The sequence below is a fragment of the Lissotriton vulgaris genome, chromosome 3_2 (assembly GCF_964263255.1).
Source record: "Lissotriton vulgaris chromosome 3_2, aLisVul1.2, whole genome shotgun sequence".
In the NCBI taxonomy this organism is placed as follows: domain Eukaryota; kingdom Metazoa; phylum Chordata; class Amphibia; order Caudata; family Salamandridae; genus Lissotriton; species Lissotriton vulgaris.
The window spans coordinates 104,584,747-104,610,522 of NC_141690.1; the positions used below are offsets into that span (position 1 = coordinate 104,584,747).

Here is a 25,776-nt window from a genome sequence, read left to right on the forward strand (position 1 = left end):
CAGCGAGGGAGGCTTGGACAAAGGGTTTCCTGCCTTGGGAGGTGCTAGCACCACCCCACACAGGATTTTGTGTATTAGGTAGGACAGGCCTGAAAGGAATGAGACATGCCTGGGGCACACAAGGTGCCCTGTGCATACACCGGCTCAAACCAGTTGCTGGGGCACTCCAGCCCCAGAGCGAAACCGGACAAAGGATAGGGGGTGTAACCACTCCCCTTCCTGGTCCCACCCATAGGAGGGACCTAGTGATAGTACAGCCCCCTTTAGCAGAATAAAAGTAGGAGCTGGTCCCATTCCAAGTTAGATTATCCTGAATTGATTTTACCAGAAGAAACTCTGGACTTCGACGTTCTGCTCCACAGAAGACTGAAGAAATCTCCCTTGTGGGCAAGGAGTGTCCACCCTGCACAAGCAGGCACCATCAAGCGTCCAGCGGCTTCACTTTGTCGTCTTCCCTCGAGGATCCAGACTTCAGAGCCCGACGAGACCCGGATTCCCAGACCTCTCCAACCTCTACCTACATCTGCAGCACAGCTGAGATCCGTGGGTGCGACGAGACACGTGGGACCGGACATCTTGAAGAAACTGCACTTCGCTTCCAGCACGACTTCTGAGGTATCCTCAACGAAGTGCTTTGGGGATTGAGAAGCCCTAGCCCCGAGCAGCTCCTGCACAGAAGATCAGCCCTCCAGCATCCACGAGATCTGCATGGGGCCCTTTTGCTTGATTGCTGCTCGACGCGTTGTCTAGCCACTTGCCGGCTGGCTAGTGGCCTCCTAGACGACGATCCTTGAAATCCAAACCGCTGGTCTGGTTGCTCCAGACTGGCCCCTGCTTCCCTGCAAAGGAGAAGCACCCCGGACCCTCCTGGTCCGCACCAGACGCCTTTTCCACTCAACGTGTGGGTTGCCTTTGCCAAGGCCTGTTGACGCCGAATCCGGATCCAACACCACCGACAGCAAGAGCCTGCGTGGGACAGCTCGTGCCTCCATCCTGGTCGTCGAAGACACCTCCTGGTCCACGTGGCTGCAGAGTCAAGCGTCCACTCTTCACCTGATCGCGACGACAGCCTCTGGTTCCTTCCTGGTTCCACCCCAGTCACTGGCTAGTGACTTTGAACATTGTCCCCTCTGCTTTCAGGTGTTCAGCTTCCCTGATCCACCCTTGGATCACACCGGACATCTTCCTCCTGGTCGCCTGCAGCATCTTTTCTTTCAGGCTCCATAGACTTCAACGCAGAAACCCGACACGACTTCGCACCTATGCACCCGCAGCCCGTGGGTGAGGTAACAAGAGCATTTCGGTGCTCAAGGGTAGATTGATTCTCCTAGTGTCCAGATTCACAGTCGTTTTAGTCCTATCTAGTCAGGATTGTCCGTACTCACCTTTTTCTTGAACTGTACTGTCCATAGACGTTATTACGCATCTCGCTTGTGAGTTCACACTCTGCACACGCGTTCCGTGGGCCTCCTATTACTTACCTAAAGTTAGGATAGTGTAGTCCCAGCGATCCTACAGCCTCTGGACAGCTCCATTCCTTCTATCGACTTCCTTATACCACTTGTTTAGTATATGGTTTGTTGCGCCCCTAGGGCAACATTGTAACTCGTGCAACTTAACGTATTTTTCTTAAGAGTCTTGTCATGTGCTTAGCCCTCTGACCTCATAAAGAGTTCAGAGGTGTATGTTAGTTAATAAATATCTTGTTTATTTTCATAACTACCTGTGTGGTGTCCTTTCATTTGGTATTAAAGGGGTTATATGTGGTAAAACAGCTGGCTTCACATGCCAAAAGAGTTTAGCCTAAGACTGCTTTGTCCATGCTACCATTAGGATAGCTGGTCTATAAGGTTGACTTACAACCAATCACCATAAGGGTAGTTTGGACTGATACAAGGTGATCACTAGAACTAGTGAGCATCATATATCAGGCCAACTTCTTACATTGGTGTGCAGCGGTTGGGATTTGAGCTTGCTGTTTTTACCAAATATAATCTTGAGATATCATTTGAAAGATCACATAAGGTACCATAGGTACATATAACAAGCTTAGAAATACTCTGAGTTCTACTGAACCAGCTGTTGTAGCAGAAAGGGAGTAGCACACCCTGACTACAACTCTTAGCAAGGGATCAGTAGGAAAACACAGTGTAGGTAAGTGCACCACTTACACCTCACTAGAAAGCATGCCTGCCACAGGAGGGAACACAGTGACTCCCCTTGAGGCTATTGACCGTCCAGAGGTCATTTCAAGATATGCAGCCCTCAGCTTCCAGGAGATGAGACAAGTGTGTACCTCCTGGAAACTGAAACAGGGTTCTAACCCTACCCTTCCTTTTCTTATAGGTCTCTTAGATGATGCTAGAAGGGCTTCTAATCCAGGCCCCTCTGATCCTACAGATGGAAGCATGCCCCCCTTAGAGGAGACCCTGAATCTAACCCCCTTGAAACCGAAGAGGTAGATGGTGAGGAAGATGGAGAATCATCTGAGGGAGAGGTAGACAATGGTCAGGTTATAGTCAGCAGACTTACCAGGGCCAACTTAAGCCTACATGAGAATGGAACTGGGGGAGCCCCAGGCCTATCCTCAAGCAGGCCTAACCTTGGGAATAGACGAGTTAGGTCTCAATCCAGAGGCTCTAACAGATCTATTCACACCCATGTCTCTCAGGCATCTTCTCAGAGAGGGATGACATCCCCTCAGAGAAGAGAACATGAAGCAAAAATGAAGGAAGTGAATCTGAGGATCCAAAGGGAAGAACTTGCCCTTGCCAAAGAGAAACTTGCCTTTGCCAGAGAGCAAAAATTGTGTGGGTCAGAACCCACTGGTGGCACTCACTCACCCAGAGGGTCTCAAGGCGCTCGGGGAGGGGGATCCGCTACTGCTCGAACAGCCAGGTCTTGAGTTGCTTCCTGAAGGCGAGGTGGTCCTGGGTCAGGCGGAGGTGGGTCGGGAGGGAGTTCCATGTCTTGGCGGCGAGGTAGGAGAAGGACCGTCCCCCTGTGGTGGCTCTTCGGATGCGGGGGACGGCGGCGAGGTCGTGGCCGGTCGATCGAAGCTGGCGTTTGGGATCGTAGAAGTTGAGGCGGCTGTTGAGGTATCCTGGTCCTTGGTTGTGTAGGGCTTTGTGAGCGTGGGTGAGGAGACGGAAGGTGATTCTCTTGTTGACCGGGAGCCAGTGCAGGTCTATCAGGTGTCCGGAGATGTGGCTGCGACGGGGGATGTCCAGGATGAGTCGTGCTGAGGCGTTCTGGATCCGCTGGAGTCTCTTCTGGAGTTTGGCGGTGGTTCCTGCGTAGAGGGAGTTGCCGTAGTCCAGACGGCTGGTGACGAGGGCCTGGGTGACCGTCTTCCTGGTCTCATGGGGATCCACCAGAAGATCTTACGTAGCATGCGCAGGATGTTGAAGCACGACGAGGAGACGGCGTTGACTTGTCTGGTCATGGAGAGGGAGGAGTCCAGAATGAAGCCTAGGTTGCGTGCGTGGTCTGTTGGTTTGGGTGCGCTGCCTAGGGCGGGGGGCCACCAGGAGTCATCCCAGGCGGAGGGTGAGGATCCCAGGATGAGGACTTCCGTCTTGTCCGAGTTCAGTTTCAGGTGACTGTTCTTCATCCATTCGGCTACCTCTTTCATCCCTTCGTGAAGGTTGGCGGTGGCGGTGTCGTTGGTGAGGGAGAGGATCAGCTGGGTGTCGTCGGCGTAGGAGATGATGTTGAGGTTGTGCTGGCCTGCGATGTCTGCGAGGGGGCTCATGTAGACGTTGAAGAGGGTTGGACTGAGCGAAGAGCCTTGAGGAACGCCGCTGATGACTTCGGTGGCTTCAGATCTGAACGGGGGGAGGCGAACTCTGTGTCCTTCCGGCGAGGAAGGAGATGATCCACTCCAGTGCCTTCTCCTGGATTCCGACGTTGCTGAATCGCTGCACTAGTGTACGGTTGGCAGACAGTGTCAAAGGCAGCGGAGAGGTCTAGGAGGATGAGGGCTGCTGTTTCTCCGTTGTCAAGCAGTGCTCGGATGTCATCGGTGGCTGCGATCAGGGCGGTCTCGGTGCTGTGGTTGGCTCGGAAGCCAGACTGCGAGAGGTCGAGGTATCCGTTCGTCTCGAGGAAGGCGGCCAGCTGCTTGTTGACGGTCTTCTCGATGACTTTTGTAGGGAACGGGAGCAGCGAGATGGGGCGGTAGTTCTTGAGGTCGGTGGGGTCGGCTGATGGCTTCTTTAGTAGAGCGCTGAGTTCGGCGTGCTTCCAGCTCTCCAGGAAGGTAGCGGTGTCGAAGGAGGTGTTGATGATGTCCCGCAGGTGGGGTGCGATGACAGCGTCGGCCTTGTTGAAGACGTGGTGAGGGCAGGGGTCGGTCGGAGATCCGGAGTGGATGGAGTTCATCGTGCGGCTGGTGTCTTCGGTGCTGATCTGGGTCCAGGCGCGGAGGGTGGTGGTGGGGGGCAGTGGTTCGGTCGTGGCGTGCGTCGGTTGAGTGCTGAAGCTGTTGTGTATGTCCGCGATCTTGTTGTGGAAGTAGGGGGCGAGGGAGTTGCAGAGGTCTTGCGAAGGGGTGATGTCGTTGTTTCCAGCGTTGGGGTTGGAGAGCTCTTTAACGATGTTGAAGAGTTCCTTGCTGTTGTGTGCGTTGTTGTCCAGTCGTTCCTTGAATGCAGTTTTCTTGGTTGCGTGGATGAGTTGGTGGTGTTTTCGGGTGGCGAGCTTGAGGGCAGTCATGTTGTCCGGTGTTGGGTCTCTGCGTCAGGTTCTCTCGAGGGCTCGGCAGTTCTTCTTGGAGCTCTTGAGTTCGTCGGTGAACCATGGGGCTTTCTTGCTGCCGGGTCTGCTAGGCGGGGTCCTCAGGGGGGCGAGGTCGTCTGCGCAGTCGCTGATCCACTTCGTGAGGTTGATGGCCGCTTGGCTGGGGTTCGTTGCGCTGGTGGGTGGGTTCTTGCTCAGGGAGGTCGCGAGCTGGTCGGCTGTGATCTTGTTCCAGCTTCTGCGTGCAACCTGTTGGTGGTGGTGGATCGTGGTCCTTCTGAAGCTGAAGTGGACGCAGCTGTGGTCCGTCCAGTGGAGTCCGGTGGCGTGGCTGAAGGTGATGTCCTTGTTGGATGAGAAGACGGGGTCGAGTGCGTGTCCGGCGTAGTGGGTGGGGGTGGTCACCAGCTGCTTGAGTCCGAGGTTAGCGAGGTTGTCCAGCAGGGTGGTGGTGTTGCGGTCGTTGTTGTTCTCCAGGTGGAAGTTGAGGTCCCCGAGGAGGATGTAGTCAGCGGAGAGGAGGGCGTGCGGGCTGATGAAGTCGGCGATGTCTTCGCTGAATTGTGTGCGTGGTCCCGGGGGTCTGTAGATGAGGGTGCCTCTGAGGGTGGTCTTGAGGTTGATGTGGACCTGGAAGTGAAGGTGTTCGGCGGTTGTCAGGGTGGTGACCAAATGAAAGAATCAACCAAACCTTAAGAGAAGGGTGGGAATAAATCTACAGATCAAACCACAAAAGATCCCCAAAGATTCTCTGAAGGGGGTGGGTCCCAGAATCCTTCCAATACCCAAATGAAACCTTATTGCCATGCCTGCAAACAGGTAGGCCATTGGAATACTGACAGCAGTTGCCCAAAGGCCAACAATAAGGTAAATATTCCTCCAGGTAATACTCCAACACCTCCTGTTACTACTAGTAGTAATCCCCCAGGTGGTGGGAGTGCCCCCAAGAAATTGGTTGGGTATACTTGGGGAAATCAGGTGGACTCTGGCCTAACCAGGTCCCCTACCACAGATACTCCTGTTTGTGAGAATGGCATGGGGTTTGCCAACTTCACTGCTTGTCCCAACACTTTGGACAAGTACAGACAGGAGCCCCTCATCAATGGTCTGAAAGTTGAGGCCTATAGAGACACAGGGGCTAGCATCACTATGGTGACTGAGAGCCTAGTCCCCTCAAGGCAACTTTTTACCTGGTGCCACATACCAGGTGACCAATATTGATTAAGCGCAGAGAGATCGTCCCATGGCAGTGGTAAATCTCAGCTGGGGAGGTGTCACTGGTCCCAAGAGTGGCAGTGTCATCAAACTTGCCTGTAGATTGCCTACTGGGGAATGATTTAGAGATCTCAGCCTGGGCTGAGGTAGAGCTAGAAACCCATTTTAAAATGGTAAATCTCCATGGAAAGGTTAGCGGGGCTGTGATGGCCACAGCCCAAACTCAGATTGATAATAGTGTTGTGAAGCCTGAAACTATGGATCACTCCACTCAAACAGAGAGCATTGAAGAGGAAGAGAAATCTCCCTCCCACCAGACTTTAGGAAAGGATCAGCCTCTTCAGGGAACTGATCTTACCCCTTGTGAAGAAACTGCTACAGAACGCCTGATGTCAGTGGAACCTTCCAAGGTGGGACCCAGTCTGGAGCAGGTAACCTGCCCCTCTCTACCCTGCCTCAGTCAGCCCAGGGCTGTAGAATTCAGGGAGGCCAGTGGTGGACCCCAAAGGGCCCCTGTCCAAAAAAAAAATCCAATCAGCAGATTAAGGGCACTGAAGCTAGCAGACCTAGCCAAGTGAAAATAAAACAGACTCCTGAGGGATCCCCCTTAAACTTAGTTAGGGACCTCCCACAGATGGACACTGTTGGGTACAGCCAAACCTGGGACCTAAGGGCCCCAAACCTGACCTGTCCCTCCAGTAAGCCAAACAGATGGACCCAGTCTCCAGCTTTAGGTAGCCAGAGGCTGACCCTGAGAGCACACTGCAACTCAGTCCTGGAAAGAAAGGCATATATGGTGGATTGTGATTGGAGGAAGTTGAGCCCAACATCAGTGGAGCCTCACTTTAGTACTCCATCCCAGCACCAGCCTTTTACTTTGCCAAAACACACCACAGGTAGAGATTCCCTATGGTGGAGACCCTCAGATACCCTTAGGGTGAGGGATTGCTTAGTGGACCATGAGATAGGGGGTAACCATGCCAGAGCATGCACCTCCTCATATGGCCTCTCAGGCAATATAGGCTTACCTGGTCAAGGATAGCCTTATCTCCTTTCGTTGGGGGGTGGGGGGGGGGGGGTTGTTATGTAGGAAGGTTGATATCTGACTATGGTTGCCCCCAACTTTTTGCGTGGTGTTTTGCTGGTTTTCGACTTAGTTGGCCTGGGATCCTGCTATTCAGGACCCCAGGCTTCCTGCTCTCTCGGTTATGGACTACATATACCTTAGGTACATATCTAATTGGTATTGGGTCACTCTTGTCCTGGTACAGTGTACCATAGGTACCCAGGGCATAGGTGAACCCAAGGCCTACCAGGGGCTGCAGCATGTATTATGCCACCCCTGGCTGGCCATCCAAATCTGACACAACTGGCTGATCAATCACCCTTTGCTTTAGATATAGTATACCTATATCTAACCCTAAAATGGACACATATACTCCTATAAGTCACTTCTATGGCAGGCCTTAACAATCCTGGAGGCAGAGTGCTTGGAATTATGTGAGATAGTGCTCTAGCATGAGCTGAGCCTGTCTGCAGCTTTCGGAACCAAGTCCTTTAGCTGTTTCCATGAGAACGCTATACCATATACTCTTAAGTGCATTATAATCCTTGCGGTTATTGCTAACTTTGGCATAGCATTATCAAAACATGTCGAGTAAGGTGTCATACGAATTGGAATACTATCCCCTCGCCAATTCTGGCGACACGGGTAGCATTCCACCCTTCTAGAGGGACACAACATGTATGTAACTGTGAACCCCGGTTAAAGTTAAACTCGAGCCTCAGCATCACAAAATGGATGCTGCCACCAGACACAAGTCTGACCTCCTGCTGCTGGGTGTCCTTCCAGCGAGGGAGGCTTGGACAAAGGGTTTCCTGCCTTGGGAGGTGCTAGCACCACCCCAGACAGGATTTTGTGTATTAGGTAGGACAGGCCTGAAAGGAATGAGACATGCCTGGGGCACACAAGGTGCCCTGTGCATACACCGGCTCAAACCAGTTGCTGGGGCACTCCAGCCCCAGCCCTGGCGCGAAACCGGACAAAGGATAGGGGGTGCAACCACCCCCCTTCCTGGTCCCACCCATAGGAGGGACCTAGTGATAGTACAGCCCCCTTTAGCAGAATAAAGGTAGGAGCTGGTCCCATTCTAAGTTAGATTATCCTGAATTGATTTTACAAGAAGAAACTCTGGACTTCGACGTTCTGCTCCACAGAAGACTGAAGAAATCTCCCTTGTGGCAAAGGAGTGTCCACCCTGCACAAGCAGGCACCATCAAGCGTCCAGCGGCTTCACTTTGTCGTCTTCCCTTGAGGATCCAGATTTCAGAGCCCGACGAGACCCGGATTCCCAGACCTCTCCGACCTCTACCTACATCTGCAGCACAGCTGAGATCAGCCCTCCAGCATCCACGAGATCAGCGTGGGGCCCTTTTGCTTGATTGCTGCTCGACGCGTTGTCTGGTCACTTGCCAGCTGGCTAGTGGCCTCCTAGACGACGATCCTTGAAATCCACACCGCTGGTCAGGTTGCTCCAGACTGGCCCCTGCTTCCCTGCAAAGGAGAAGCACCCCGGACCCTCCTGGTCCGCACCAGACGCCTTTTCCACTCACCGCGTGGGTTGCCTTTGCCAAGGCCTGTTGACGCTGAATCCGGATCCAACACCGCAGACAGCGAGAGCCTGCGTGGGACAGCTCGTGCCTCCATCCTGGTAGTCGAAGACACCTCCTGGTCCACGTGGCTGCAGAGTCATGCGTCCACTCTTCACCTGATCGCGACAGCAGCCTCTGGTTCCTTCCTGGTTCCACCCCAGTCACTGGCTAGTGACTTTGAACATTGTCCCCTCTGCTTTCAGGTCTTCAGCTTCCCTGATCCACCCTTGGATCACACCGGACATCTTCCTCCTGGTCGCCTGCAGCATCTTTTCTTTCAGGCTCCATAGACTTCAACGCAGGCCCCCCGACACGACTTCGCACCTATGCACCCGCAACCCGCGGGTGAGGTAACACGAGCATTTCGGTGCTCAAGGGTAGATTGACTCTCCTAGTGTCCAGATTCACAGTCGTTTTAGTCCTATCTAGTCAGGATTGTCCGTACTCACCTTTTTCTTGAACTGTACTGTCCATAGACATTGTTACGCATCTCGCGTGTGAGTTCACACTCTGCACACGCGTTCCGTGGGCCTCCTATTACTTACCTAAAGTTAGGATAGTGTAGTCCCAGCGATCCTACAGCCTCTGGACAGCTCCATTCCTTCTATCGACTTCCTTATACCACTTGTTTAGTATATGGTTTGTTGCGCCCCTAGGGCAACATTGTAACTCGTGCAACTTAACGTATTTTCCTTAAGAGTCTTGTCATGTACTTAGCCCTCTGACCTCATAAAGAGTTCAGAGGTGTATGTTAGTTAATAAATATCTTGTTTATTTTCATAACTACCTGTGTGGTGTCCTTTCATTTGGTATTCAAGGGGTTATATGTGGTAAAACAGCTGGCTTCACATGCCAAAAGAGTTTAGCCTAAGACTGCTTTGTCCATGCTACCATTAGGATAGCTGGTCTATAAGGTTGACTTACAACCAATCACTATAAGGGTTGTTTGGACTGATACAAGGTGATCACTAGAACTAGTGAGTATCATATATCAGGCCAACTTCTCACAAGGATGACCAGTGCTTAGACTCTATACTCGCTACAGGAAGAAAAACAAGGGTATGATCAGGTGACTGTTATGCTCTAAACCCTGACATGGGGTGACTGTGTTAACCTGCACCTCTGCCTAATTAGTTGCTCAGTCACTATTACTGGGGACTATAGTGCCTAGAATCACCTATGTGGGAGAGCGGGCGGGTATAACGTTATCTGAAGAGTGTGACCAGGGATTCAACTAGGTATTCATGAATGGATTGTGCAGTATTTAGTTTGGTTGTGTAATTAAAATGCTTGCATTTACAGAATGACAAGTACTGGATGTTCAAATTATTGTGTCTACAGGTTCCACTCCCTATACGGTCTACAGGTTCCACTCCCTCCCTGAGAAGCCTTGGCTGCTTGTCATCGCTAACCCTGAGAGTAAAAGGCAGGAAGTAGTGTACTTGACCCAGTTTGCTGAGGCATGGTAGGACACCAGTTTTCGAACTACCACCAATTACCACCCAGTAGTCCCTGTCTGCCATACGGTCTCTTTGCCAGCGTCTGACAACTTCCAACTTTCTGACATCCCTGAGCATGGTCCTCTCCTGTGAGCTTTTTTTTCCTTCATAATATCATCCTTTCATTTCACTGATTTTGTTGCAGCTCCCCACACCTTAATTGCTGTGACAATCATGTGAGGCAAAGTGTCAGCTCTCTTCCCTCTAAAAATAAAAAGCAAACATATTTTACCCCCCCATGGCTAACCTATCTGTAGATAGTTCCTCCAAAGGGAAGTTCGCTCACACACTACAAGGAAGCCACCCATAGGTAACCCCGGAATTTGGGCAGGGATATCCACTCCCCTTATATCTAACTGTGTATCTTGATCTATAATACTGGGGGTTCTTTGGGATCCAGATTAGATGTATTAATACTGGATAAATGAATGAAGATCCAGTAAGGGATGTATGGCAGAATGTCTAATAATTTTTTTTAGGACAGATAGCATTTTAATCAGGATGCCCCTTTTCAGCAGGCTCAGGTGACGTTTGCACCAAAATATGGCACAGCCAAACAATTTATTGCTGAGCCCCAAAAGATTGTGTGCCTGAAATTGTTCCAGGGTTACAACAACTTTCACAGTCAGAGCACCATCAATGGTGAAATGGTATCTTAGAAGTAGCATAAGTGTTGTCCCGGGAATAAAGACAACATTGTCCAAGTGTTCCTGAAGGGCACTCCAAACACCTTAAATATATACAATAAACCATGAAGCAAAGATCAGACAAAATATGAGAATGTTGTCCACATGTAAGGAGAAAGGTTCCTTATTGCTATCACTTCACTAGAATCACCTGATCAATGGGCCCTGTCTGATCAGGCACACCAAGGGTTCTGTTGCTAAGGTTATAGCACTGAAGAAAGAGGGAAGCCCTGCCTGGTTTCTCTTTTGAACTTGTCTGACACGATTCTATTTACCTTAACGATTCAATTACCCTTAACTGCTGCAGAGGGGTTGTAAACAGGATAGCAAGCTATGGTATGAACACTGTCCCAAAGCCACGTGCCTGTAGGAATCTGAGTAAAAAGCAATATTAAATGTAATCAAATTATTTATCAGCATATTGCCAGTGTGACGTCCAGGATATTTTCCTAGCTCGACAAGTATAGAGATGGGGCATGGACACAAATATCGTCTAGTAAGTGGGGACTGTGGAGGAAATGGATGGCAAACATCTGGTAGTGAGCATGTTAGACAAAACTTGGGTTTGCACATTTAGGAGGGAAAGCGTGTGATAAGTCTACCACCACTTCGTAGGTTTACCCAGTATGTGCTTTGTAATAATGGAACGACTCATATCTACTAGAAGACTAAATGCATAAATATGCGTATTATACAGAAATACATTCCATACCTAGTGACATGACCCCTTTTCTGGAGCGCCCCCAATAGAAGCACAGACCTTACGAACTCTAGAGGACTCCTTTCCACGCAACACACCTCTAGTTAATGTCCGCCAGGGTGGGGTCCACAGTCCCTTTCTGTACAGAGGTCTCTGAATTTCCTCATATATTTATCAAAGCTCCTTTGTTGTTTCTGGACCGCCTGTACTATGGGGATAGACCCCCATTCCTTGTTGCTTCCGACATTTTGTCCCAGTTTCGAGGAGCAATGTTATTTACCTTTGGTAAATAATTCTTTCCGGTGGATAGGCAAATTGCAGGTTTCTCAATGCTCGCCCTACTCACAGTTCTGTAGAGTGGACTTTCAGGAATCATTAAGGTTTCAAGTTTTACACGCTGCCACCTCATTTTGGTCTAAGCCACAATAAATAAAATGACATCAGCACATAGGGGTTACATCTATATGCTGCTCTGTGCCTTCATATCTGGAGTCAAATGTTGTCAACACACCGATGACCAAGCTCATAGGTGCACCTAGAAAATGTGTGGGAAAGACACATGGGAAAAATAAGCATCAAAATAGACTGCAGCAAAGTAGTAAGTAGTAGAGTACCTGCTATATTTGCCAATATTGTTTAGATCTGCAAGCTGCGACTCTGTGATCTGTTTAGTGTAATGTTCAAAAAGAGGCATTCTCCACACACGATCTCCTGTCACAATGCTGGCCTGCAAATAAATCATACAAATGTATACATTTTGTTTGGCATACAACTTTATTTGCAAAACAAGGACTACAAATATTGCTTTTGTTATTTAGGTCTTAAGAATGCAGTGCAAGCACATTAGATATTGTTATACAATCTACCTTTTTCGGCGTTTGTCTCTTCAAACCAATAAAGCACTAGTAAAACCTAAAGGTCTCTGCTCTAAAAGGCCGAGCTACTGACTTTACCAAGGCTTTCTTGACTGGCACTGATGTGTGAATGCATAATTTTGCAATGGGTTTTCTGTAAAGAAAACCCATTGCAAGATGGCTGCCGATGCTCATGTGCATCAAGACTACAGCAACTATTTTTATGTACTATTCTAGCATGTAGGACGCTTTTAAGAATGGTGAAAAAAGTTTTAAAAAATGTGGACACTGGTGCAAAAAACTAGATAAAAGCAGCCAGATGGCACTTTACAGGTGCTGGGCCATTGTTAAATACATTTAACTAAAACATAAAAATTAAAGTGGGGAGGGACAAAAGGTAAGCAGCGCCAAATAGCACTTGGGAGCTGCTGAGATGTCCTAAAAAAAAAAAAAAAAGAAATGCAACAAAAATAAAAATATACCACATATAGGACAGCGGGGCTGAGTATAAAATAAAAGTCCATGAGTTGGCTGACACACGGAAACAAGTACACCCATGGAGTGCTGATAAATAAAGAAAAGAAACAGGGGAGAGATCAAGGAAACAACATGCACGCCTATGGAGTGTTCATAAACACCAAGCTTTACCAAAGCCAATTGATTTCACCTTTCAAAGGCGTGAGCTGACCTTTAGGTTTTGCCAGTGCTTGTTGCCAATCTGGAAAAGCATTGTTGTAGCATCATGACATATGTGCATGCATGCATTAACCTTGCATGTAACTGCATAAGTCATGATGCTGTGGACATTTTTTTTTTTTTTAAATATTCCAAGTTGTGGCCACCGTTGGTACCATCTTAGCATGATAAATTCAAAAACACAAAAAAAGTTGCACAAAAGGGCTCTATATATAAAGGCGGGTCCTGGTACTCGACTACAGCTGCCAGACCTTCTATAAAAGCTAAAAAGACAACAACAAAAAACAGGACAGCGAGGGGGCAACAGAGGAGAGGACTAGGCAGGGGGGAGGACAGTAAACTCACTCAGTTGGGTCGCATGGAGCAACAACGCCAGCAGGAAGAGATAGGGTAGCAATAGAGACATGGTGTTGGGGGGGAGGGTTAGGATAGGAGAAACGTTTTAAAAAATAGTAAGACAATAACATCTGACTGTGAGGGTCGGGGAAGCAATGGACAAGCTTAAGAGCAACACTTAGATCAAATGGGGAGAAGATAAGAAGAGGCACATGGGGGAACAGAGCATGGGGTAGAGAGCAATAAAACATGTGCACTCTCGAGGAGTGGTGAAGGAAAACAATAATTCCCAAAATGTAAGCAGTGAAAGGATGCAAGTCATCCAATCAAGCCATCCAATCAAAAGTTATGCTACATGAAACGTATTGAATTTGTAACCATACTCTATACCAAAAGGAAAGTGTATTGGGAAAACATAAATAACATATGCATTAGATCAGCCTGAGGAGAATTAGAGGGCCAACATTTCGCAGATACACTTGATGAAAACGTAGAACATTGTATAGGAGTATAATATAATCTATGGTAAATAAAAAGGAGGGATTGATTAATACTAGCTGATATAGAAATGTTATAGATAGGGGGCCAGATCTTAGTCCAAAATTCAACTGCACAGCCTACACCCAAATCTATCTCCCATAAAAGTTCTCTCTCTTAATATTCTTAATTTATTTTAACGTACATTGTCTCAATCTATTCTTCTTTCATTTTCTAATAATAAATTACTGGATATCTTATAAGCAATTGCAAGTCAAGTCAAATATATCTTTATTACGGCCAACATGGCCCAGAAAGTGCAAAATTTTACAGCAGACATGATTAAAATATCATTTAAAAAAGAAAGAACTAGGGCTTTAATTAAAATCCTATACAGAGATTAAAATACGTATCATAAAAGTTTATAAAATCAGAAATATATCTTTCTCCCCATTATTCTTTTCTAGAGTAAAAAAGTATCTAAGTTCAAAGTGTATGGTGCATTGCACAAATTTTTATTACAATCTTATTTCTAGTCCCCACTCTTTTCTATTCTTTTCCACCCAAAACTATATTATGCAGGTTAGGGCGCGACCTGGGATATGGAATAGCATAACTTTAGACAGTTCGGGATATATTGTGATAATACATTTATGTAAATTAACAGTTAGTTATTGTCTGTTGACCTGTTTGGAGGTTTGCAGAAAACCCTTCTTGTGCACCACATTGAGAAAAGAAATCCCGCTACACAGTAGACGATTGGGATACTAGAATCAGTTTTCAGAATCCAAAAAGTTTCAACACATCGTCTACTACCTACGTTTCTGCAAATCTGGGTTAACCATCTCTTTCTGGTTTTAATGTACCCCGGGCACTCAAAGAAAACATGGAGTTCGGATTCCTCAGAGTGGTTACATGCGGGACACCTGACCTCATTTTGCGCTTTCCATTTGACAGTCACACAGCGCAAAGGCAGAACTCCAAATCTGAACTGAAGATAGTTTTCTGGCTGTTGGGGGTTTAATAAGATCAATAGCCATTTCAAAAACAGGGGTGGCCTTGATTTCCAGAAAGGTTAAAGTGGATTTACATAAATTAGAATTGGAGTGTAGCAAGGACATTCTATAGTCCTTATAGATGGTCTTTAATTGTTTTTTCGAGATACGGGGACAAGCTACCTCCGGGTCAGACCAACAATCCCCTAAACCCATGCTAATTAGTAAATGCTGGACATGGGCAAACCAAGGGAGCCTAGCAGCGCCACTAATTTCTAGCACTTCCGACAGTTCCTGTCTGTATGATAAAAGTTCCGGGGTCGACCATAAACGTCGCCAGTATAGAAGTGGTCTGAGGCATAGAACCGCCTTCAGTTCCATTTCAACAAATTCTCTTTATTTGGAAATACTCAGACAAGGTATCATTTAAAGTGTGGTGAGACTCTTTTTGTTTACACCATAAACTGGATATTATGTATATGAAGCAATGTTCTTCTTCTAATGTTCAAAGGTTATGGCTGCCTCTTACTGTATTTCTTATGCAAGTTGATGTTAATGTGTCACATACTGTTCCTACATTGCCTGAAAACTTTGATCATCTATGATTAATTTATTCTCTGTCCTTCTTTAGTTTTTTTTCCATATTGTATCTGACAGGATAGGTCTTTTAGGTACAAATGGTGCTTTCGCTTGTGTCAGAGGGTCAAGGACTGCAGTCCTGTAACAGACTTTTCCTCTTCCCTACAGGACTGGACTGGCCCCTTTAATTCCTGCTTCGCCTACGAGGCGACCTGCCCCGCCTCTATGACGGGAAATCCTGTGCTCCAATCAAGAGCGGCTTCGGGAAACAGAAAGGCGGACACGGAAGACGCCGTGTCGCTGGTGTTCGGGGAGATTGCCGCCACGAACGCAGGAAGGAGAGGAGCTGAGGAGAACCCGGAGAATGAGGCTTCCGCGAACGGTATCCAGCTAGAGGATCCGGGAATTGCAGCGGCTCCGTCGAAGGAAGGTCCGGAGAAGCCACGACGACACGGCGGAGCAAGAGGTCACCCCCGAGCGAGGACAGCAGCGAGGAGAGGACGACCCGGGAAAGCCAGGAGGCCAACGATACCGCCCATCGCCCAGCCACGCGCAGGAGAATGCGTGGCTACCTCAGGTGCGTAACCGTTTGCGTACCTTACTCAGCTTCAAGCGGGGAGGGACCGGATAGGAGGGAGGCGGCAGACAGTGTGAGGCATCTGGTTGCACTGCACTCTCGGGTGTCTTGAGTATTGGTGGTGGTGTCTGTGCAAGTCACAAAACGTCCTCCCTCACTCCCCCTCCCATATCAACTGCTTCTAAGTGCTGTGTAGTAACAGCCACGGTTGTTTTCTTTTGAGCTTTACGCTGGGAGAGCTGGAAGACGGAATCCAGGGAGAAAGCCACGGCGGAGACCGAATCCCCTGTCAGCCCCAGGATAGACACTGTGTGCCATTTTCTTTATTGAATGGACTGTTGTGCTAATAATAAACCAACCTTGCCCATATCATAGTCTTGGCTCTGTCCCTCCTTGTACCAAAAGGTTCCAGCTTGTTTGTTGACATGGTAGAAGGTGTATATTCTGCTTTATATCTAGGAATTTCCCTTATACCTTTCCCCTACTTCCCCCCCCCCTCCTTCCCTTCCCCAAAACATTTATAAATGACTTTAGTATTCAATATATGCTTTATTGTCAATATTATCTTGCTATTTTGCTCTTTATTCTGAATTGTTATCATATCTTGAAGTGTTTAATAAAGTTTTTTAAACACAAACGTTATGCTACATGGGAGGGACAAACACATGTAGGGGGAGGAGAGTCAAGTAAAGTCAAGAAAAACTTTTTTCGGCAGGAAGCCATAAAAGCACACAAAAAAACCTGACCACATATTTTTAAAATAAAGTTTATAAAACGTATATCGCTGATCCAAATGAAATCAAGACTATTCGGTACAATTCATAACATTTCATAAGATTAAAAGTGTTGCAGGTAACAAATTCAGATCGATCAATCTCTTTTAAGGTTCATAATTCCTCCTAATGTGAAATGCTGATTTTTTATAAAAATTGAGTACTGTGCAACAGACATCGAGTGAACCTAGTGCCTGAATACACAATAGCCCTTCCTTGTACTGTCTCACATTGACGAGGTGCCAGGAAGCAGCGTCTTGGCTCCTGGTAAAAGTGACAAAACAAGAATAAATGGCTAATGCTTTGAATTGAGCTAATGTTGCACCTGCAGGAGGGTAGGTCTTGAGATCAGGCACCTATTGCGGGAGAGGCACATTTAAAGTGTAGAGTGCTTTGTCTAACAAGCATTTACAATGCAATGGTCTCGGCATTATTAAAGGTAGAGCTATTGGCATTGCTCATGACTTTTTTTCATTTTTTTAAAACCATAAATAAATGGCAGTGTCATTTACATTGCCAATAGCTTAATCGTCAAATAAATGGCATTGTCATTTACAATGCCAATAGCTTAATAGCTCGCAAATGCATGACCTATTGCATTTACACCCACACAGAGCCACACACACAAAGCCACCTACACACATACAGAGCCACCCACACAGAGCCACACACACACACACACACACACACACACACAGAGCTCCACACACACGCACACAGAGCCCCACACACACGCACACAGAGCCCCACACACACGCACACAGAGCCCCACACACACAGAGCCCCACACACACAGAGCCCCACACACACACAGAGCCCCACACACACACACAGAGCCCCACACACACACACAGAGCCCCACACGCACACACAGAGCCCCCCTCGCACACACAGAGCCCCACACACACACAGAGCCCCCCACACACACACAGAGCCCCACACACACACAGAGCCCCACACACACACACACAGAGCCCCACACACACACACAGAGCCACACACACACACAGAGCCACACACACACAGGCCCCCCACACACACACACAGAGCCCCCCACACATACACACAGAGCCCCCCCCCACACACACACAGCCCCCCCCCCACACACACACACACACAGAGCCCCCCCACACACACACACAGAGCCCCCCCCCCCACACACACACAGAGCCCCACACACACACAGAGCCCCCCACCCACACACACAGAGCCCCCCCACACACACACAGAGCTCCCCCACACACAGAGCCCCACACACACACAGAGCCACACACACACACAGAGCCCCACACACACACAGAGCCCCACACACACACACAGAGCCCCACACACACACAGAGCTCCACACACACACAGAGCCCCACACACACACACAGAGCCCCACACACACACAGAGCCCCACACACACACAGAGCCCCACACACACACAGAGCCCCACACACACAGAGCCCCACACACACACACAGCCCCACACACACACAGAGCCCCACACACACACAGAGCCCCACACACACACAGAGCCCCCCACGCACACACAGAGCCCCCCACACACACACAGAGCCCCACACACACACAGAGCCCCACACACACACACAGAGCCCCCCACACACACACAGAGCCACACACACACACACACACAGAGCCACACACACACACACACAGAGCCCCCCACACACACACACACACACACAGAGCCACACACACACACAGAGCCCCACACACACACAGAGCCCCACACACACACAGAGCCCCACACACACAGAGCCCCACACACCCACACACCCAGAGCCACACACACCCAGAGCCACACACACCCACACACCCAGAGCCACACACACCCAGAGCCCCACACACACACACACCCAGAGCCACACACCGAGCCACACACCCAGAGCCACACACCCACACACACACACACCCAGAGCCACACAACCACACACACACACACACACCCCCACACACCTAGAGCCACACACAGAGCCACACACACACAGAGCCACACACACAGAGCCACACACACAGAGCCACACACACACACCCAGAGCCACACACACACACACACACCCAGAGCCACACACACACACACACACACACCCAGAGCCACACACACACACACACACACACCCAGAGCCACACACACACACACCCAGAGCCACACACACACCCAGAGCCACACACACACACACACACACACACACACAGGAGAGCAAGCACAGCCAGGGGCAGGGAAGCAAGCACAGCCAGGGGGCAGGGAAGCAAGCACAGCGTGGGGGGAGGGGAAGCAAGCACAGCCAGGGGAGCAAGCACAGCGAGGGGGCAGGGGAACCAAGGGGCAGGGGAGAAAGCACAGCCAGGGGGCAAGGAAGCAAGCACAGCCAGGGGGCAGGGGAGCAAGCACAGCCAGGGGGCAGGGGAGCAAGCACAGCCAGGGGGCAGGGGAGCAAGCACAGCCAGGGGGCAGGGGAGCAAGCACAGCCAGGGGGCAGGGGAGCAAGCACAGCCAGGGGGCAGGGGAGCAAGCACAGCCAGGGGGCAGGGAAGCAAGCACAGCCAGGGAGGCAGGGGGCAGGGGAGCAAGCACAGCCAGGGAAGCAAGCACAGCCAGGGGGCAGGGAAGAAAGCACAGCCAGGGGCAGGGAAGAAAGCACAGCCAGGGGCAGGGAAGAAAGCACAGCCAGGGGGCAGGGAAGAAAGCACAGCCAGGGGGCAGGGAAGAAAGCACAGCCAGGGGGCAGGGAAGAAAGCACAGCCAGGGGGCAGGTAAGAAAGCACAGCCAGGGGGCAGGGAAGAAAGCACAGCCAGGGGGCAGGGAAGAAAGCACAGCCAGGGGGCAGGGAAGAAAGCACAGCCAGGGGGCAGGGAAGCAAGCATAGCCAGGGGGCAGGGAAGCAAGCACAGCCAGGGGGCAGGGACGCAAGCACAGCCAGGGGGCAGGGAAGCAAGCACAGTGGCAGGACCTGATATCTACAAGCAGACATAGCTCAAGAATAGTCTAGAGTGCATACAAGGCACATAGACATCACAGGTAAAATGCAAACCAAAGCGATACATAGACAATTGACTTTGGATGGTTTGGTGGCCAGAGGCACTGAGAGCCATAGCTTTGACCGAGAGAATGGTGTGAGGGCAGACGTTTCGACTAGCTACCACTCTTAAGATAAGCAAACCGTGAGAGTTTGTTATTTCCTGACCCAGAGATGATTTGGTAAACACTGCCCAGGGTTGCACATTGCTCAGGCAATGGATGGGTTTTCAGAGTGAACTATTAGAGGATTTAAGTAAGAGGGAGATCTAGACGAACCCAATCCGCGCCACCTTCTTGACTGAAAGAAGTGTATCTGACCCCACTCACCCTCCTGGTTTTCCTCTAACAAAGAAATGAGCATGTGGCAGACTTACACCGAGGCTGGTCGACCTAATAATTTATTTATTTGATACTGAATTGGTACATCTCAGTATAGCAGCAGGTCTGCATCCCGTTTTCTCAAGCCTACAGTCCTTTAGAAATCCCTTTCTTCCCAGTCCCAGCCCTGATTGCCAACGTTCTCAGAAAAAACATAACGGCCATTTATTTACATTTTGCTATTCTAGAAGTGCCATGGGTTGGTAGGTGAGAAATAGTTTGTCTAAAATTGTCTGCATATTTTGGTACTATTTAGTTTGCTTTAATAATCATCTCGAAATAATTCAGACACTTTAAAATATGTTTTAAGTGATTGCACGATGTATTTACATTTATATTTCAAAAGGGAAAAAAATGATTTTACTGCTCTTCCCAATTTTATTTTGCTAGTATGAACATAAAAATACAGGCCTGGCCAGTAAATTACCACCTATGTGGCAAACGTACCCGGGCCTCAAACCAAAATCACTCATTATGGAAACCAAACCATATTATTTTATTTCGAGTGGTGTGAAATTTTTGCAAATGTCAGAAAAATTGCTTCTTTGAGCGTAAACAAATCTCTTTTTTTTTAAAAGAGATGACACTATTCACACCCATCCTGATCCAAACTGCACGCACAACCATTAACTACTGCAACTACACCACGGTTTTGACTGATCACGACTCTCACACTCCATCCCCTCCACAAACCGCAGGGAACAAGGCTCCTCAGATGACACTGGGCTGCCCCCAAAGACATCCCTACCAGGGTTGACATCCGAGATAAAAGCATGAAGACGGTTTCATAACTTTAGAATACTGTACTGAGGGAGCAAGCTGAAGCAATGAGCAGGACACCAGCCGAGGGTATATTCCTGCGGGACATGCAGCTGCGCCTGCACAGTGGCTGCTTTCCTTCTGGGAGGGGGGGGGGGGGGGTGCATTCGCACAGCCTGAGGAATCCCAGTAGATGTTTCTGAGGGGGTATCACTTCATGGGGATGCTGGGACCACAGAGCTGCCCCGGAGCCATGCCATGACCGGGTGCACCCGCTGTCATAGCCTTCTCTTGCTCCACCTACCACCTAGTCCTGCAGGGAAGGCCGGTGCGGGGCAGGGACTTGAGTTTGGGGACCAGCATGGGGAGTCTGGAGCCGACGTCCAGGAGCCCGGCCTGGCTGCTGCTCTGCGTCCACTGCCTCGGACTCTCCAACGGGCCCAAGCATGTGCGTTGCAATTCGGTAATGAAACAAGGATTCCCTGATGCAGTGTGTGTGGCTGCTAGGAGAGGAGTGCTGGTGGGGTCTTAGAGGCCTTTCCTGGTTGTATTTTTTGGAGGTGCCTTGAGTCCCGCTTCACCCCCTATATTGGAACTGCCACGGAGGACAGAATGTAAACTGAGCCCCTACGCCTTGTGACTGCAGTAGCCTGACCACTATATTAATTAGCATTCAGATTGTGAAACAGCAGCATGCTGGAGCGAGTACATGCAGCACGCCCAGAACAATGCTTCAGATAATCCTACAGTAAGAACTCGGATGCTCCGCCCATTAAACGGCTACTGACAACACCTGCTGTTAACAACCTGTCAAATATCCCAACGTTTGAGCAAAAAAAGAGACAGAGCTCTGCCGGACGGGCATCAGCATTTCCTTTAAACTCGTTCTTACACCATGTGATCCTCGCTTCAAGAGTTAGAGGCCGACCAACCTCTACGCTCAACACGTGTCCTCCCTATCATAAAACCACCATAGCACACTTCCACCTATCGATAGAAAGGGCAACAGCACCTCGAATCTAACACATCACCTCAATCATCTAACCACTCAGCCTATACCAACTCTAGCCCCAACAGGACTCCCCATAAACCTTCATGCAATCTCTGTCGTATGACACCCGATCTATCGCCTGGCTGGTCCCTTCGTTTCCTACACCAAGCACAGTATTCAGAAAAAAATAACGTTTTTCCTCGGCGCCCCTGACTCTCCATTTGCTACCTCAGGACCCTTCAGATGCGACACACCCTCGCTCTGACCCATCTCTCCCCCGGCACAGGCCGACGTGCTGCATCCTCTCCCGCCACACGCTTCCCGGGAGGCCCTCCCCCGGCACAGCCTCGTGGTTCTCCTCCCATTCCGCCGGAGCTGCCGCACCTTCCCTGTCCACGGACCTGCTACACCGGTATCCACCCTATTACTTGCCGTTCACGATCCCATCCCCCCTAAAGTCAGGCCTGCTATTTATTTTCCCACCAATCTTCTCCCTAGACTGGCTGCACTGCCTTTTCCAATGGGCCGCTCTCAACCAAGGCATGGGTCCGCCTCTCTGCAGGCAGCCCTGCATGTAGCTGCTCTGTCCGTTTCGCCGCCGCCTCGATCTACCGCGTGGTTGTGTACTGCGGCCTGCCCTCTCTCACCTTGCCAGTCACCCGGCCCAGCCTCACGATGCCCAGCTTGAAGTCGCTCATGGTGGCCAATGTGTCCTCGCTCTGCCCAGATGCCGGCTCGAGCCCCGCTCTCGCTGCTCTCTCTCGCCTTCTCTCTGGTGCCATGCGCCTACCGGGCGCCCTCACGCACGGTCACACCCCCACCTCCCGCCGCTGGCCGGCCCGCAGTCAGTCAGCGAGTGCAGACAGAAAAGAAGCCACAAAGCGACCAGCTTCACACCAATCAGAGCGCGCCGTTGGAGATCACGGGATCCCATTCCCGATTTGCTATTGGTAAATGAAAAATTGCCGGCGTCCCTCCTGTACTCTGGCTGCCTGGCCAACGCCAATGGGAAAGCAGTGAAAAGCAACGTAGACACGCTTACTCTGCTATTACGTCAGTTTCGCGGGAAGCTTTGTCTTGAATACCGGTCGTCGAAGCAAAAGAGAAGCTTTGGCTCTGACAGGTTTTGCGTGGCCATTAGACGGAAGTGTTTAGCTTTTGAGGCACGAAGAACGGCACAAACAAACAGAGACGCAGAGGCTTACCTCATGTCCTGCTAGACGCTGCTCGAGCAGCAAAATGGCGGCCGCAAGGGACCGTAATTTTCGGATTCGGAGGCGTGTTTGGGGGTCCCCAAAAGGGGCGAGGCTACAAAGTGGAAAGAAAAAAGCCAACACGTCCCCGAATCCGAAAGAGACTGGGCTTCTTTGGAGTGACGCCTCTCTCCTCCAATGGCTGGCCTCCGTTTAGGAAGCCAGCCAATGGAGGACAGAGGCGGGTTAAAGCCCCAGACAACAGATCTTCCGATTTCCGGCTGGCAAGCCAGCCGTCGGTCCTCGACCTAAAAAGGGTAAGGCAGTAACGAAAACTAGGGGATATGAACCATTCCAAGTAAGGCTTTAAGCTGCGGTTGTTGTTACTTGAGCATAATTTACAATGCTTCGCATCTTTTGGGCTGCATCTAAGCGGTTGTTTATGCAGTGCAAAAGTTTCAATTTTTCAATATGTGGTTTAAGAGAATAAAAAAGGTGAATTGTAAAAATCAGACAGGACTCAAACATTCTAAAGCCTTCACATACTTAAGCCATGGTATTTGTTCTGCCTCATTTAGTAGCAGGTATTCGGAGATACAAGATCTCGTTAGTCCAGCCTCTTATGCTGTCCAAATTTTCGTCCAGAGTAAAAGGGGTGCTAGGCCCATCACAACTTTCAAAACCGACATGCCAAACTCTCCATGGCAAATTAAAGAGGAAGTGCTTCCCGGGACTGATAAAAGTCTACACATAAATTGGTTCTCAATGCGTTGTAACATTTCCACATTGTTACGCCCCCCAAAGGCCAGCACCAAAAAACGCACGCTGACATACACTTATTCTTGTAAATATTCAGCATTGCTTCAATCGGTTTATTTTGAAGCTTACTGGCGAATCTAAAGATGGCTTCAATATTTCTCCTAAAAGTCTGGCCTCTCAGTATTACGAGAGGGGACCAGCTTAGAGAATGGTAAAACAAAATCCCCAGGTAATTACAATTTTTAACCTTTAATACAGCAGAATCACAAACATTAAACAACTTTGACTTGGCACCAGGGCTACCACATGTCATAATGTAGGACTTTGACAAATTTACTTTAAGGATTGGTCCTCCATTTATGTTAAAAACAAGTCTAAAAGGCACTGCAAGCTATTTGCAGTTTGGGCTATTAAAACTGTGTCATCCACATATAATGAGATGCCCATCTTTACTTTTATTTATTTATTTATTTATTTATTTATTTATTAATAACATTTCTAAAGCGCGAACAAAGGCCCATAGGCGTCTCGGCGCTAAGATATCTGCAATATTTAACCGGTGAGGGGAGATGTAAGTTTACTGGTTAAAAAGCCAGGTCTTGAGTTGTTTGCGAAAGGACCAAAGTGAGGGGCTTGATTTAATCGCGTGAGGGAGAGTATTCCATAACTTAGGGGCTGACACCAGGAATCTTCTATCTCCCCATGAAACAGATTTGGTGCGAGGGACGACAAGATCGTTTTGACTGGAGGAGCGTAGTGTTCTTGAGGGACAGTAAGGGGTCAGATTTTGAATGAGAATAGCTGGTCCCATGTTGTGCAAGGCCTTGTACACTATACAGAGAGATTTAAATGTTATCCTATTTCTGATGGATAGCCAGTGTAAATCTCTGATAGTTTCCGAAGCAGATTGATATTTGGGGATTCTTCCCAGAAGCCTGGCAGCAGAATTGAGGATAATTTGCATTTTGTTTAAAACTCCTTCTTGTGCATTCAGAAACAGTGCGTTGCAATAATCCAAGGTGGACAGTACCAGGGAAGTTACCAAGGTTTTGCCAGCTGTATCGGGAAGGAAGGGAAGGATTATCTTGATGAGTCTCAATTTGTGGAAGGCGGAGGACGTGATCTGGTCGGCATGTGGGAGAAAAGTAAGGTGGTCATCAAAAATGACTCCCAGATTTCTCACCTTGCGAACAGGCTCAGGGGGAGGGCCTAGTGATGAGGGCCACCATCGGGAGGACCATTCCGGGGTCAGGTGACCGAAGATGACAACTTCCGTCTTGTCGGAATTTAACTTTAGGCAATTGGAAGCCATCCAGTTCCCAATTGCCAGCATGCCTAATTTGAGATCATCAGCTATTTTATGGCCATCATTCTTGATGGCAAGGACCAACTGAGTGTCGTCTGCATAGGAGGTAAGGCTCATCCCATGTGCACGAATGATATTGGCTAGGTCCGACACATAGATATTGAAAAGTGTCGGACTTAGGGATGAGCCTTGAGGAACTCCACATGGCAGAGACAGGGTGGCAGAGTGGAAAGACCCCATTGTAACCACCTGAGTCATATCAGCCAGAAAGGAGGCCAATAGTTTCTTGGCATTGTGTTGGACACCCATGTTTTCGACACGGTCGATCAAAGTGGCATGATCGCCTTGTCGAAAGCCGTCGACAAATCAAGCAGTATTAGAACTGCTGTCCCCCCGGCGTCACGGATGGATCTAACGTCATTCGCGGCTTTAATCAATGCCGTCTCCGTCCCATGAAATTGGCGGAAGCCAAACTGGGATTCGTCAAGTAGACGATGATCCTCTATGAAGGCCGAGAGTTGTGAATTCAATGCTTTTTCGGCTATTTTTGCCAGAACTGGAAGGCTAGCGATTGGACGGTAGCTC

At 49.2% G+C, this 25,776-nt stretch overlaps 1 protein-coding gene across 1 annotated transcript in view; it reads right to left on the reverse strand.

The window, feature by feature from the left end:
• The window catches only part of LAP3 (leucine aminopeptidase 3), a 332,922-nt gene that overhangs the window by 11,211 nt on the left and 295,935 nt on the right, over window positions 1-25,776 (reverse strand). The window contains exon 12 of the mRNA XM_086964054.1: window positions 12,107-12,219. Coding sequence (XP_086820180.1) covers window positions 12,107-12,219 — 113 coding nt within the window. The remainder of the gene's footprint in view (window positions 1-12,106; window positions 12,220-25,776) is intronic.